Below are 14,991 nucleotides of genomic sequence, written 5' to 3'. Positions count from 1 at the left end.
CAAGCCCTGCCTCCTCCAGCTGCTTGCGGTCCCAAACAACCGGGTGCGCCGCCAGCGCTCTCCGTCAATTGGCCCTTGGCTTTTTCCGTTTCCGCCCAGCCCTCCACAGTCCACCAATCAGCTTGTGCGTTTGGGTAAGGGGCCACCTCCGAGGCCGACGCTTCGGTTCCTCTGCCTCCTCCGGCTGCTGCCTCCGCTGCTGCCTCCTCCTTCCCCACCTCCTCCGTCAGGCGGGCGTCTGCGGGGGCCCGAGGGGCGGCGGCGGCAGCGGCGGCAGCGACATGGAGCCGGAGGCCGGCGACCGAAGCAGTGCTGGCAGGCACAGGGCCGGGCCCCCGAGCACTCCGCCGCCCCGGGAGCAGGAGCGGAAGCTGGAGCAAGAGAAGCTCTCCGGGGTGGTGAAGAGCGTCCACCGGCGGCTTCGCAAGAAGTACCGGGAAGGTAAACAGCGAGCTTGAGCGAGGGGGGAGGGGAGGCCTCATCGCCCCCAGCCCCTTGTCACCTATCCCCTCCTCCAAGGGGCCACCATTACAACCTGAAGGAGCCGCACGTCAGCCCCTGCCAGTGCAGCTCTCCCAGGCCCGGACGCCCCCTTCTCGGTCGAGTCTTCAGTGGCGTCTGGCGCGCTCCTCCCGCCCCTTTTTCTTTTAGGGCCCTTCAGGAGAGTTCCAGGGCTGTGCAGGAACTGAATCCCCACCCCTTCCAATCCCTTGCCCCCGGTCGGGGTGCTGAGGTTGTTGTCATTACACACAGAGACGCGCACACCCCCAGGAGAGGTGGCCGCTAGGCACGAGAGAGGTGAAGGTAAAACACGAAGGCAGGTAAAATCTGTTTGTGAAGACAGATTGAAAGAAGCCTGAGTTGCCACTCGCACCCTCGCGCTTAACCAGCCCGTTCGATTTGCTGCCCTCAAAGACCCCTCTCCTGTGGGTTTAGCCAGGCGGTGAGGGAGCTTCCTCGCATTGGCTTCCAGGGCTGCGAAGTCAGCAGGCCTTTCTAGCTGACTGGACTTCGCCTTGTTAGAAGGGGGAGGGGCGCCATCCATCCCCTTCAACCCCCGCCCCCCGCTCCCGCCATTCTTCAAAAGCTTGATCTTAGTGTTTTTTTTCGGTGAGGTAGGAAGAGATCTGGGACAGGTTCTCAAAATACTATTTGGCTTTGAATAGTCTATGTAACCGCCAAGCCTCCTAAGGACACAGATGCCAGTGAAGCTGGCCATCGCTGGGGACCTAGCCCTATGGAAGATCTTAAGCAGAAGAAGCCTTTAATAGCTCTTGCTTCTGCCTGAGGGGTGTTTATAGTTGGAGTGTACGGTTAGCCTTGGTGTTTTTAAATACAGGCTTTTTTACAGAGCTGTTTTATAAGATCGGCATTGAAAATTCTGGTTTTTCACACGCTCAGGAGAAATTTCTTCTCAGTATCAAAATGAGGGATAAGCTACTTGCCCTCACTTTAGCTGAATTGCAAACTGGAAAACCTGCAGTCTTCTGGTGTTTTATACTTCTTTAAATTTAGGATTAGACGCAAAATTATGACAGCGAAGGAACTGGCATGTAACATCATGTTACTTTTGATTTACAAACACCTTTCAGTTACTCGAGAAGATTAAAAAGTGTCTTTTGTACCTTTGGATGTAGTTAATGTGTTTCATTTTTCAAACTTTAAATTCAAAGTTTTCCTCCCTTGGCAACTCAAGCCTAGCTTTTAAAATAACTGCTTGAATAGTCATCCTCAAAGATGGCCTATAGTTATTGTTCAGTAGCTAGCAATAGAAAGAGATTTATCAGACAGAGTTAAGATGTTGAAATTTGTTTTTTAAAAGAATGTTTTAACCCCCAACCCACAATTTATTCAATAAAATGAGTAGTTGTCATGGCAACCATTGCATCATTCTTGATTTTCAGAGAATGCACTTACATAATGGCATTCACTGTAGATTGGAAAAATCCACTGGAGAAATGAAATAAATGGACACACTTTTATCATGCTATTTTGTATGACTTTAAGCAAATACGTCTTTTTAAAGAAAAAATGACTAGCATATAACTGTTTCCATTTTTACCTTTTTGTAATATTCATTTATTCATAAATGAATAGGTTTCACTTAAATCAATACACTACTAGTTTGTCATCATGTCTTTAAGTGCTGTTTATACTTGATTAGTTCCCACATGTTGAAACATGTCTTTAAACATGAATATTAACCAAGGGAATATTTGTTCATAATAAGAATTGGTAGTTGGAAGTTACCAGAGCTAGAATAGATACATGTAGTTCATAAATGAATGATCTAGTGTGCTTCTGGGCAGGTGAAGCCCTGATGGGCTGTAGATATTTGAGTGATACTGTTCTTTTAGCATTTTAATGCCCTGAATTCCATCAGCGATCCAGAATTCTCTAGGCTTTATTCCATTGATACACAAAGGCCCATCAGTGAACTAGCAAAGTAAAAGATCCTAACGAGCATGCCCTTTCTTCTTTAATTTCTGACATGTAGGTCAAATCTTAGTTGTGATTGAACAAAAATCTGTGAAAACGCCATCTGTGGGAAAGTCTAATTATGCACATAATCCCAAGGAAATAATTTTTAGTGTTTGCCTTTGAGGTTTTAGTATTGTTACAACACTGGTGGTCCACAGTCTGTAAACATATTTTGCAAGTTCATCTGCAAGTCACCTGTGGTAATGAAATAATAAATAGCGCTTAGGTGCTAGGTTAGGTTACAAAGGCTTATTTAATCAGTAACTGTAATACCAATAACTATGGAAACTATACTCCTTTTATAACAATATTCCTATCAGAAAATGGAGTGATAATTCCAGCTTAGAATATTGGAATGTTAGACTAGAAGACACCTTAGCATTTATCATGGATTCCCAGATATGACTGATCAGTAGATTCATCGGGGGTGCCTTTTGGAAAATTCCTGTCTTCATCTTGGATATATAGTTTCACAGTCCTTATCACTGAGGCCTGGAAATTTGTCAGCCAGATTTTGGAGTGGTGATTTAAACTAGTTCCTTCCTTTTACACTTGAGTGTGTCAAATCCCAAAAATATTAAAACAACTTGCTTGAAGTTTGGATAGTTCATCGTTAGTACTGTACATATTTTATAGGAATAATAGTTTTTTCTTCCCAGTTGCACACCTAATGGTGACCCCAGATGTTGGTGGAATGGGAGAGAAAATGGAAAGCAGGAAGTAGCCCTAGAATTTGTGTTAGGTAAAAAAGATGTAAATTGATGATAATGGAGTAATCCATGGGATGGGTATGATTAGCTGAGTTGGAACTACATGATGTATGGGGCTTTAGGGGGAGAGATGTCAGGGAAGAAAATAAGTGGGGGTAGAATGAAGAAGGAGGCAAAACATTCACAGTAAGGACAGGAGTGAGCACTGGATAACAAGCGTAGGGTTGGATAATGTAGTTTTCACTTCCCTTATATCTGATACTCGAATTGAAAATGAAGCAGGTGGGGCGCCTGGGTGGCGCAGTCGGTTAAGCGTCCGACTTCAGCCAGGTCACGATCTCGCGGTCCGTGAGTTCGAGCCCCGCGTCGGGCTCTGGGCTGATGGCTCACAGCCTGGAGCCTGTTTCCGATTCTGTGTCTCCCTCTCTCTCTGCCCCTCCCCCGTTCATGCTCTGTCTCTCTCTGTCCCAGAAATAAATAAACGTTGAAAAAAAAATTTAAAAAAAAAAAAAGAAAATGAAGCAGGAATAACGATGAAAGTAAGATTTTCCTGCTGTGGTAGAAAAAGATTTCTCTCCATCCTTCCCAATCCATTTATCTACCTGATGCTTGTTGATGGGGATGAGCAGGCTTGGGGTTTGAGGGGGTAGTGGATAAAATGATAGAGACTAGCAGGTGGATTTAGTGTACTCTTTCTTGTACTGCTTTTCCCTCTCTGCTCCATTTACTGCTTGTCCTTGGTCACCACTTAGAGATCCTTTGCAGTTTTTTACACATTGAGAATTGGAGATAATTGTCAGTGTTCTAGGCCATGCTGATGTCTTAAGTAGTTACCAAGAGGAAATGTTAGGGAAATGTCCAGTAGTGGTGATGAGAAGGGGTGTTTCTGGTCTCAGCCTTAGAGATAGGGACAGTCTTTTAGACTGAGTTTATATAAATGGAAACATGCTTGCAGATATAGGTGTTTTCTGTCTTTGCTGTACAGAATTTTAAAAATTGACATCCATGTAAACTAGAAATATTTTAAATGTATCATAACAGTTGTAGACAGCTTCTTAATGAGAAACAACTAGTTTTGCTTTCCAAACAGGGACTTCATTGTTTAATCAGATGTGCCTGGTGAGTACATACCTAATTGAGAAGTGAAGTAGAGGCATGTATATTTTCAGTTGTCTTTGTATTTTTTTTTCCATAATCCTATTCTTACGATGATTATTATTATGCTTGGCATCTTTTTCCAAACTTAAGGTATTTTTGTAAACATTCTGAGAGAATGCAGTTGTTAGAAATAAAAGTGTCATTTCCGTTCCATTTGGTTTTGATTTTTTAACCTATCTGTGAATGCTTTTAGCAAATTTCATCAATTTATTCACTCTCTGAATTTACTTATTCTTTATGCCAAAACAAGTTAAATAGTTAATTACATAAACCCCATGAAGCTTACAAGTCAATCAGAGAAAAGTAAAAATACATATTAACCTGTTAACAGTGGTATTCTCAAGGTCATGGGGTTATGGATGATCTTTATTATAGTTTCCTGTATTTAAAAAAATCAGTGTTATTAGTAGCAATGATGATATTATAAAACTAGTTAAAACAAGACAGATTCTTACTGACACTGAAACAGAAAAGAACACAGATAAGGTTCTGTTGACTAAGTCCAGAAAAAATTTGTTTCAAAGATCGATGGAGCGCCTGGGTGGCTCAGTCGGTTAAGCGCCCGACTTCGGCTCAGGTCACGATATCGCGGTCCGTGAGTTCAAGCCCCGCGTCGGGCTCTGGGCTGATGGCTCAGAGCCTGGAGCCTGCTTCTGATTCTGTGTCTCCCTCTCTCTCTGACCCTCCCCGGTTCATGCTCTGTCTCTCTCTGTCTCAAAAATAAATAAACGTTATTAACAAAGATTAACAGTTGTGAGCAGCATATTAAGAGTGAACAGCTAAATTGTCTAAATTACATGTTTAATTCTTATTGATTACTCAAATTCTTCATAGTTGGAGACAAAGGGTGAGCTAGAATAACAGTTTACAATAGGCTGAAAAGTACATTTGTGATTGTTATTCTTTAGCAAACCCCTCAAACGAGAGAATTGGCACGGAGGAAAAAACCTTTGAATTAGAAATAATTTTAAACTAACACTAAAAGGTCTAAAAATGAAAGAATGAATGTAATGTTAGTGTTTTTCCTGAAACAAAGTTTTGAAATTGTTTTTAAAATTGGGATAATAGACTTTTTAATTGAAATTTCCTAATTTTTTTTCTTCTATGGCCTTCAACATTTTTTTAAAATACTGACCAACTCCTTAACCCCAAGAAACTTTGAACAGGTTTTCTTTGTTTTACTTTTTTTAAGTGACGTTTTACTCTATTTTCTTTACATTTTTTTTCAGTCTCTCATTCTGATATAGAATTAGAAAGTGCTGCTTTGTGATAGAATCTTTGTTCAGTCAGCAAAATAAGGTGAAGACTGTCCACAGAAGGGCTTGTTAACTTTGTCCTAGGAGAGTTTGAACTGCCATTCTAGCAGGGAGAAAAAAATGAAAAGAGTTTAATGAGTAGTAACACTAAAAGATTAAGAGACTATTGGCTGATAAACAGTTCACTGAGATGCACATAGTAGATTAGCTATTTAGTTTTGTTTTTTTTTTTTTTTTTAAATTTTTTTTTTAACGTTTATTTATTTTTGAGACAGAGAGAGACAGAGCATGAACGGGGGGAGGGGCAGAGAGAGAGGGAGACACAGAATCAGAAACAGGCTCCAGGCTCTGAGCCATCAGCCCAGAGCCTGACGCGGGGCTCGAACTCACGGACCGCGAGATCGTGACCTGGCTGAAGTCGGCCGCTTAACCAACTGCGCCACCCAGGCGCCCCTTAGTTTTGTTATTTTTATTCATCTTTGTAGTAAGGTATGTTTTTAGGGGTTTTGTTTTTGTTTTGTTTTGTTTTACATTTCAAAAGGTACAGTAAAAATTAAGTAGGTCCTTTTGGTTGGTGTAGATCCTTTTGATTGTTTTGTGGAAAAAAACTACAATAACATATGCAGTGGATCTTAGCCTTGGTTCTGCATTGGTATCATCTGTGGAACTTCGTGGAACATAGGCATCTGTATTATTTAAAAGCTCCATAGGTTATATCATGGACAGAGCAGTGAAGGAATGCTGATCTAAAGTGTAAAGTACTATAGATTAGAGTAGAAAGGAATCTGGAAGAAAGGACTTCACCTAGGAGACTCTTAAACTAATCTGATTTAGAGTTACTAATAGCATAAATAACAACAGTAATCATGAAAACAGAGAAAGTTATATCAAAGACTTTTTGAAGGTCTGAGTGAGCAGTTTTAGTGAAAGTAAAAGGGAAGAGTCAGAGATGATGTCAAGGTTTGTTGTTTGGGAAAATATAAGTACCCATTTTCATCCATTTTAGAAATGTATGTATGTTGGGATGGGGGCAGAGAGAACAGAGTAGACAGGCAAGTTGAGAGAGATGGTGTAAGGGTTTAGTTTGGAATATATCCTTTGCAAGTGTAGGATTGGAAGCCCTCTTTGTGGAAATTGAAGTTTGAGGGCAGATGAACTGCCCAGCAGAGTGATGATAATTTATAAATGAGGACAGATCTTAAAAAACAACCAGGTGTGACCAATTTTATGTAAGTAAATGCTCCTCTTTCTACCTTAAGCTCCAATACCACAGTTGTGGTTGCCTTTATTGTATTTGTCACTTATCAGTTCACTAACCTGTCTTTCCATTAAACTTCGTTCTTTGAGTAGGACTCTGCCTTTTGTCTTTGCATCCCAAGCACCCTGCCTTATAAATTTAAGACACACTCAAAAAGAAAGAAGCTAATATAGATATTTCCAGATAGTTGAGTTCAATCTTTTATATTCATTCATATTTTTAAATTGTAAATTTTGGGTACAATTTTTTGTAATGAATTTATTGTCTTATCTTCTTATATTAAGTAGTTAGATTAATTTTACCCTTTTAGGGGTGCCTCGGTGGCGCAGTCAGTTAAGCGTCCAGGGCTCAGGTCATGATCTCACAGTTTGAGCCCTGCATCAGGCTCTACACTGGCAGTGCAGAGCCTGCTTGAGATTCTCTGTCCTCTCTCTGCCCCTTCCTCGTTCATGTGCGTACTCACTTCCTCTCAGTAGAAATGAGATTTTTTTAAAAAAATTGTTCAGACTATCATTATGAACATCATATTTTTCTATAAGTCAAACTGGAGATAGCAGAGAATATAGATATTGTAAAGGGCCTTGCCCTTAACATTTGTTAAGTATTTGTTGCATCAACTTGCCTTATTTTACTATATGCTGTGAATTCTTTTTCTCTTCTTATTTGCTACTCCCCTTTCCCTACCCACTGATTCCCACATACCAGTGTTAACCAGAGATTAAGAAAAAAAGTTTTGCCCACAGAATTATGAGAACTAATAAGGATATTTTAATGTGTGTCTGTTTGTGTTAGTATTAGAAGATGGTAATAATTTTGTGTATTAGTGTATATTTACTTATATACTCTAACTTCATAGTTAAAAATTTTGCAACCCCAGTACCAATCTCATAAATTCTGGGGGTGAAATTTGTACAAGTTGCAAAATCCAAACATCTGAGAACCACTGATAGCACTAATTTATTGTGCTTTAAGTGTAGGTATATTGATGCCTATTGCAAGGGTTATTTTAGAATAGGTGGCTAATCACCATACCTTTAAAGGGGCATCTGAGTACACCCTGTTCTCATTTATACATAAATTCCTCTAATTAATACAGAAATTCCTAGTCTCATTTATACAGAAATTAGTTCTCAGAAGGTTGTTCGTAAGTCCTTTGTTTACACTAAATAAGTAAACTCTGTAATTGTACCCATACCAGTAAAGTTGTTTTACAAGGAAATAGTAGATGTTGATTCCATTGATTCTGACTCTTCTTAATTCTTTTCATCTCGTGTGTGGGGATGTATTGAAAGAGTTTTACATTTTGAATTAACTACTTTTATCATAAATATGTTTATAAAAAGAGAGTGCCCCAAACACAGGATACACTGTTGACTAAATTGTATTTTTAGGTACTGAGTTTTATCCATGCAATATTTTGTTTTTTAATGAAATTTGACTCTTCAGGTTGCCCCAAGCCTTGCTGACCTGTATATTATTTCGCCAGACATTTGAGTTTACAGTCTTGCACAGACCTGTGGTTTTGAGCCATCGCTGTACAGTGACTTTGCTTGGGGAGCATTAAAATACATGACCAGTTCCCACTCCAGGTCATTTAAATTAAACTTCTGGTAGATTCCAGTGTGCAGCCAGAGTTGAAACCACTGCCAGAAATCTAACAATGCGGTTGTAGAGACTAAGTAACTGCATTTGACTGACAGAAGACCATTTGTTTGTGGCAAGTAGAGTCAGTGTACTTTGCTCTGGTGTCAAAGCTTTGTTCATATCTGTGAAAGTTCATAAATCAAAAATTTGTAAAGAGAGGCAAGGCGGTATGGTGGTTATAAGCATGGCTTTTGGCACTTGACTGCTAGGTTTGACGTATACCCTTGAGAAGTTTACTTAATCTCTCTGTACCTCAGTTTCCTTATCTGGTAGAGTAAAATATCTTCCTCAATGGGTTGGTATTAGAATTAAATGAGTTAATATTTGTAAAGTACTTAAAACGGTCTGTGCAACATAGGAAGCATTAAATGTGTTAAATACATCATTTAAGAAATACTAGAGGTGTATCATTAGCTACACTGCCTGGGTGCATTTAACAGCCATAACATTGAAGATTGGCTGGTTCCTGGAATTTCTACCTAGATTGCTCTGTAGTCTCTTGTTCAGTCAGAATGGCTGTAAAAACAAAGGTTTTTTTGGCCCCCCCCCCTTGCTTCTTATATTTCTATTTTTATGTGAAAATAAAAATAAAAATCATTTCCCTTAACAGAGAAATGACTAGTCATAGCATATTGGGTGTAAGATGCAGGTTTTCAGGTGGTTCCTGTGTTTGAATCTCAAGAACTGCTTCAACACCACACACTGTGGATGTTTTGTTCCACTTTGGGTGTGTCAGTATATCAGGTGCTCAAGAATGCTGAGAAGCTCCTTTAACTCTATTTGTGAAACAGTCTGGTCCTAAACACTTTGTTAGCCTTAGAATGGCTGTTGAACTTGTTTCCATTTGGTCATGACTTTATCTGTTTACCTCATGTTAAAGGAAATGATCTTGAAAGGTTCTTCGAACATGAATTTGGTAATCTGATCATTTATAGGTAATGTGTCTTGCTGCCCATATTTGGTAATATACCTAAGTAAAAATCAAATAAATTTTTAGTTCTGAATTTCTAAAAGTTCAAGATTAGTTTTGATACTCAAAGTAAATTGGTTTTGATTTTTTTAAAGAATTTGATGGCCCTCAGGTTTAATAAAATACATTTTTTTTTAATTTTGTAACTTTTACTGTGTTCATGGCACATAATTTTTTTAGATGAAACTTACTGAGGTACAATTTATGCACAATAAACTGCACACATTTGAAGTGTGTAATTCAGTGGATTTTGACAGATGTGTACACCTATGAAACATTACTGTAATCAACATTTAGGATGTTTTTGTTGTCTCCCAAATTTCCTCATGCTTCTTTGTAGTCACGTCTCTCTCTCTCTCTCTCTCTCTCTCTCTCTCTCTCTTCCAGGTCCACTGATCTTTTCTCACTGTAAATTTGTCTGCTTTTTTTTTTTTTTAGAGTTTTATGTACATGGAATCATGTGATGTCTTCTCTTTTGTATGCCATGTGAGAACTACAATAATGCAATGTGAATCTTTGGTATCATGGCTCACAAGGGTGAACCACTAAGAATAATGACAAGCTATTCTTGTTTTAAATTGGCCTCAGATTTATACCTAACTAAAGTTCTTCTGTGCTTCTTATCTTTTTAAAGTGAAATTAGGAGTTATTGAGAAAATAATATTATTTCTAACGTAGTTGTAAATATCAGATGGTTGTGGCATGTAAAAATGCATTCACTTTAGCACCATCTAGTCATTTTTTTTCACATAAAAATAACTCATCTATTTAGTGTTGTTACCAGTAATTTCTCCTTGAGTTTAGGGCTTTGCCTTTTTTAAAAAAATGTTTTAATGCTTATTTATTTTTGAGAGAGAGAGAGAGAGAGTGAGTGAGCAGAAGAGGAACAGAGAGAGAGGGAGATACAGAATTCGAAGCAGGCTCCAGGCTTTGAGCTGTCAGCACAGAGCCCGACGCGGGGCTCTAACCCACGAACTGTATGATCATGACCTAAGCTGAAGTCGGATGCTCAACCAACTGAGCCACCCGGGAACTTTTCCTAAAAAAGCTAGGACTTTTCCTAAAAGATAGATGGACTGTTATCAAAGAATTTAATGGAGTTGACTGCACTTCAAGCTGCAATTTTGCTTTAGACAATAGTGTAAAAAATATATATATAAATAAATCATGTGTGTATGTATATATACATATATATGTATATATACATATATACATATATACACACACATACACGTAGATCTATATCTGCTTAAAACAGTGGTTAAAATTTGTGGAAAATTGACTTTGAATCTGTTGTTTTTCTAAGCCTCTTATAACTCTTTTTTTTTTTTTAATTTTTTGTTTTTCAACGTTTTTCTATTTTTGGGACAGAGAGAGACAGAGCATGAACGGGCGAGGGGCAGAGAGAGAGGGAGACACAGAATCGGAAACAGGCTCCAGGCTCTGAGCCATCAGCCCAGAGCCCGACGCGGGGCTCGAACTCCCGGACCGCGAGATCGTGACCTGGCTGAAGTCGGACGCTTAACCGACTGCGCCACCCAGGCGCCCCATCTCTTATTTTTGAGAACGCTCTTTTGAAGTAGTCAAATTGTACTTCTTTTTCATCACTACTATCTGTTGACAGTTGTCAACTGTAGTTTGAATTTTACTCTGTGCATAATTTAATTTGTAATTTTGGGGTTTCCTGTATCTTTTGAGCATGGTGAAAATTCAAACATTTTCTCTCCCATTAATGGGGCACCATGACTAACCTCGAGAGTTTATATAAGTTCTAAATCAAAATGTCTTTTGAACTAATGAATTAATGTGCTATTAATTTTTTTCCTATTTAGTTGTTACTGGCTTCTCATAGGAAGTAGTAGCTTGTATTTTTCTTTAGTTGTGACATATAATGTTTGTGGAAGTGAATTTAGTCAATAATTAGGATACTGTCTTGATATTAGAACCAGTCTTCAAAATAACTTGGCTCACTGATTTCTATTATTGAACTTGGTTTGGCAACCTAAGTTGGCATCACTTGTGTTTTAAATTATTAATTAGTTTTTTTAAGTTTATTTATTTATTTTTGAGAGAACACACACACACACACACACACACACACGTCCAAGTCGGGGAAGGGCAGAGAGAGGGAGGATCTGAAGCAGGCTATGGGCTGTCAGCACAGAGTGGGATGCAGGGCTCCAACTCAAGGAAACTGTGAGATCATGACTGAGCCCAAATCTGACGTTTAACTGACTGAGCCACCCAGCACCCTTATTAGTTATTTAAAATTAATGTTTAAAAATTTTAAATATAAGGAGAATATAATAAATAGAAGTCATGTTAATATGAACTTTGTTCTAGAATCTTGTAAGACAAATTGATGACTTTATCTTTTAGATAAAGCAGAGTTTTTTGTGTTTTTTTTAATTTTTTTTAACGTTTATTTATTTTTGAGACAGAGAGAGACAGAGCATGAACGGGGGAGGGGCAGAGAGAGAGGGAGACACAGAATCAGAAGCAGGCTCCAGGCTGTGAGCCATTGGCCCATAGCCCGACGCGGGGCTCGAACTCGCGGACCGCGAGATCGTGACCTGAGCTGAAGTCGGACGCTTAACCGACTGAGCCACCCAGGCGCCCCTAGACAAAGCAGAGTTTTAAGTGATCTTTAAAACTATGTATTTGAACAAAAGATTACTGATTTCTTCTCTAAATTTATTATTTTAGTTTGACCATAAAATGTTCATTAACTATTAATTTCAAGTTAAACTGGAGGACATATATATATTTTTAATTGTGCTTTCTAAAAATAATTTTTGATTTCTCTGTATTTGGGCAAAATGAAATGTATATATTTATTGTAGATTTACCTCTCCTTCATTCCCTTCCTTTTTTTTAAAGATACATTCACATTTTCGTAGGATGTCTGTAACAAGTAGGCAAAAAAATAGATATTAATCACAGTGATTTTGAGTCATCACAAATGCCAATATCATTGTAAAATCATTTAAGATTAATTATTAGGGGTGCCTGGGTGGCTCGGTAGGTTGAGGGCTGGACTTTCGGGATTGGCTCAGGTCATGATCTCGTGGTTTCATGAGTTCGAGCACTGTGTTGGGGTCTTTGCTGACAGTGTGGAATCTGGGATTCTCTCTCTTCCTTTCTCTGCCCCTCCCCTGCTCACGTTGTCCCTGTCTCTCTCAAAAATAAATAAATAAATAAACTTAAAGACAAATTGTTGGGATGAGCGCTGGGTGTTGTATGTAAGCCAATTTGACAATCAATTATATTAAAAAACAAAAAATTTAAAAAAGACTAATTATTAATTCATTGAGAGCTCTGATTGAGCTTAAATACTTAAGCATTTCTGGTTCTGTTGACTGGATCTTTGATGTAGACCTCAGGAAGTTCGTAGTTCCTGATTTGCCTTTTGGTAGTGAAAAAGTATTATTCTTTTAAATAAGATAGTCTTTTAAATATTGGTTGACCTAATAACTAAATGATAACCAAAAATTCTTAGAATCAAGTTTTAACATATTTTTTATGTATGCAATTTGACCAAGTTAACAGAAGAATTCTGAATATGTATACTGGGCACTGGTCACCCTTAATTGGTTTTGGCTTTTAGGATCCAAATCATAAATTATTTTGAAAATATTTTGCTTAAAGGAAAAATACCATTATTTTAATATTCTAAAAACAAAGAATGGGCTATTATGAAAAAAAAAGAACTAAATTTACCCATTCTATTTTTGTTTGATGACTTTATTTAAACAATAATAAGCTTTCAAGGGTATTCTAGAAAGTAGAATTTTCTCATAACTGGAGGCTATGTTTTTGTTCAACTTTGCAACCACCATTTAACATAGTGTATTCCTAATAGACAGGGTTTTATACATTCTTGTTGAATAAATACATGATTTAAAAGTTCTGGGTCCAGGATACCTTACATAGGATATGGGGAACACAGCACATTCTTAGAGCATCTTGTTACATATCTTCTTTCCTTTCTTTGATGCCTGTGCTAGCTCATTAGCTTTGTTATTCTGGGTAGCATTTGAAATAGGTTTGTTTTGTTTTGTTTTGTTTTGTTTTCCAGCAAATCCAATGAAAGAATGAAGAATATAAAATATATACAATTGTGTTGTTTAATCTCAGTTATATATAAGTGTACTACTACACTTTACTAAACACACATCTGTTTGAGTGTCAGCATACTTGGGGAGAGTTTAGAGACTTAAATGTTAATGAAGACATCGAGTTGAAAGTTTTCTGCAGACAGTTTGAGTTCAATAGGCTTGCAGACAAAATTTGAATCCTTCCTCTAAACTTCATTGGAGCAGATAGTAAGGTTTAAAATTCTACAAGAAATTGATAATATTGGAACAAAATTTTGTTAAATGTGCAAAACTACAGGTCTTCTTAAAAGCTGAAGGGCAGTAGGTTTCTGTGTATAAACAGTTATCTTTGCATCTCATAGCTAATAAAATAATTGTAAAGTAAATTGAATTTCACAGTGTACAGTGACATAGATTTGTAGTAGATGCCTTTGGTGTCCCATATACCTTACCTTGGTCTTCAGCTGTGGTGGGCAAACCCTGTGAGCTCAGAGGAACACAGCCCTTACAAAGTCCCACTTTAAATGAGTGCTGCTTTCTTTTCTGCTCTGCACCTTTCTCCAACACTGCTGGAACCCATTAAGGATATCCCCTTATTCAGTGCCTAAATGAAAACTAAAAGTGCAGGTTCTTAACAACTCTCAGTTAATTGGGGATTGTAGCTGATGCATAAAACATCCTTGCCTCCTGTCTTTTAGGTACCCAGTTCCAGAGGCTTTCTGTATGCTTCTCTTATCCCTAGGAGCAAACTCAATAATGCCCTCTGTATTACCACTTTTTCCTTCCTAGGTTCATTCTCCCTATTCCCTCCACTCCTGTTTCCTAGGATTCTCTCCCAAATAAACTGCTTTCCCAAAAACCCAGGTCTTTTCCCTACATTGTATCTTCTGTAGAATCTAAACTGAAAAGTTGTACAGAAAGGAAATCTGGGGGCACCTGGGTGGCTCATTGAGCGTCCAATTTTGGCTTGGGTCGTGATTTCGCGGTTTGCAGTTTGTGAGTTCGAGCCCTGCGACGGGCTCTGTGCTGACAGCTCAGAGCCTGGAGCCTGTCTTGGGATTCTGTGTCTCCCTCTCTCTCTCTCTGCCCCTCCCCTGTTTGCGCTGTCTCTCTCACTTTTTCTCAAAAATAAATTAAAAAATCTTTAAAAATTTAAATTAAAAGGTATCATTAAATGGGGTGCCTGGGTGGCTCAGTCAGTTAAGCGTCCGACTTGGGCTCAGGTCATGATCTCACAGTTCATGGGTTTGAGCCCCGTGTCAGGCTCTGTGCTGACAGCTCAGAGCCTGGAGCCTGCTTCAGATTCTGTGTCTCCCTCTGTCCCTCTGCCCCTCCCCTGCTAATGTTCTGTCCCCCCCCCCGAAATAAATAAACAGCAAAAAAAGTTTTTTTTAATGTATCATTAATCAAAATATTT

The 14,991-nt window shown here is 38.6% G+C and overlaps 1 protein-coding gene across 1 annotated transcript in view; it reads left to right on the top strand.

Annotated features, from left to right (window-relative positions):
• The first annotated feature begins 223 nt into the window (after window positions 1–223).
• BMT2 (base methyltransferase of 25S rRNA 2 homolog) overlaps window positions 224–14,991 on the top strand; it is an 88,402-nt gene continuing 73,634 nt past the window's right edge. Inside the window, exon 1 of the mRNA XM_047094846.1 lies at window positions 224–441. Within this exon, the coding sequence (XP_046950802.1) occupies window positions 282–441 (160 nt within the window). The 5' untranslated portion in view covers window positions 224–281. The remainder of the gene's footprint in view (window positions 442–14,991) is intronic.

The sequence above is a fragment of the Lynx rufus genome, unplaced genomic scaffold, assembly GCF_022079265.1.
Source record: "Lynx rufus isolate CCGP_SWC_20201006 ecotype Redwood Valley unplaced genomic scaffold, mLynRuf1.p SCAF_4, whole genome shotgun sequence".
Taxonomy (NCBI): Eukaryota; Metazoa; Chordata; class Mammalia; order Carnivora; family Felidae; genus Lynx; species Lynx rufus.
The sequence above is the reverse complement of the archived record's forward strand: the minus strand, read 5'-3'. Positions and strand labels throughout refer to the sequence as shown.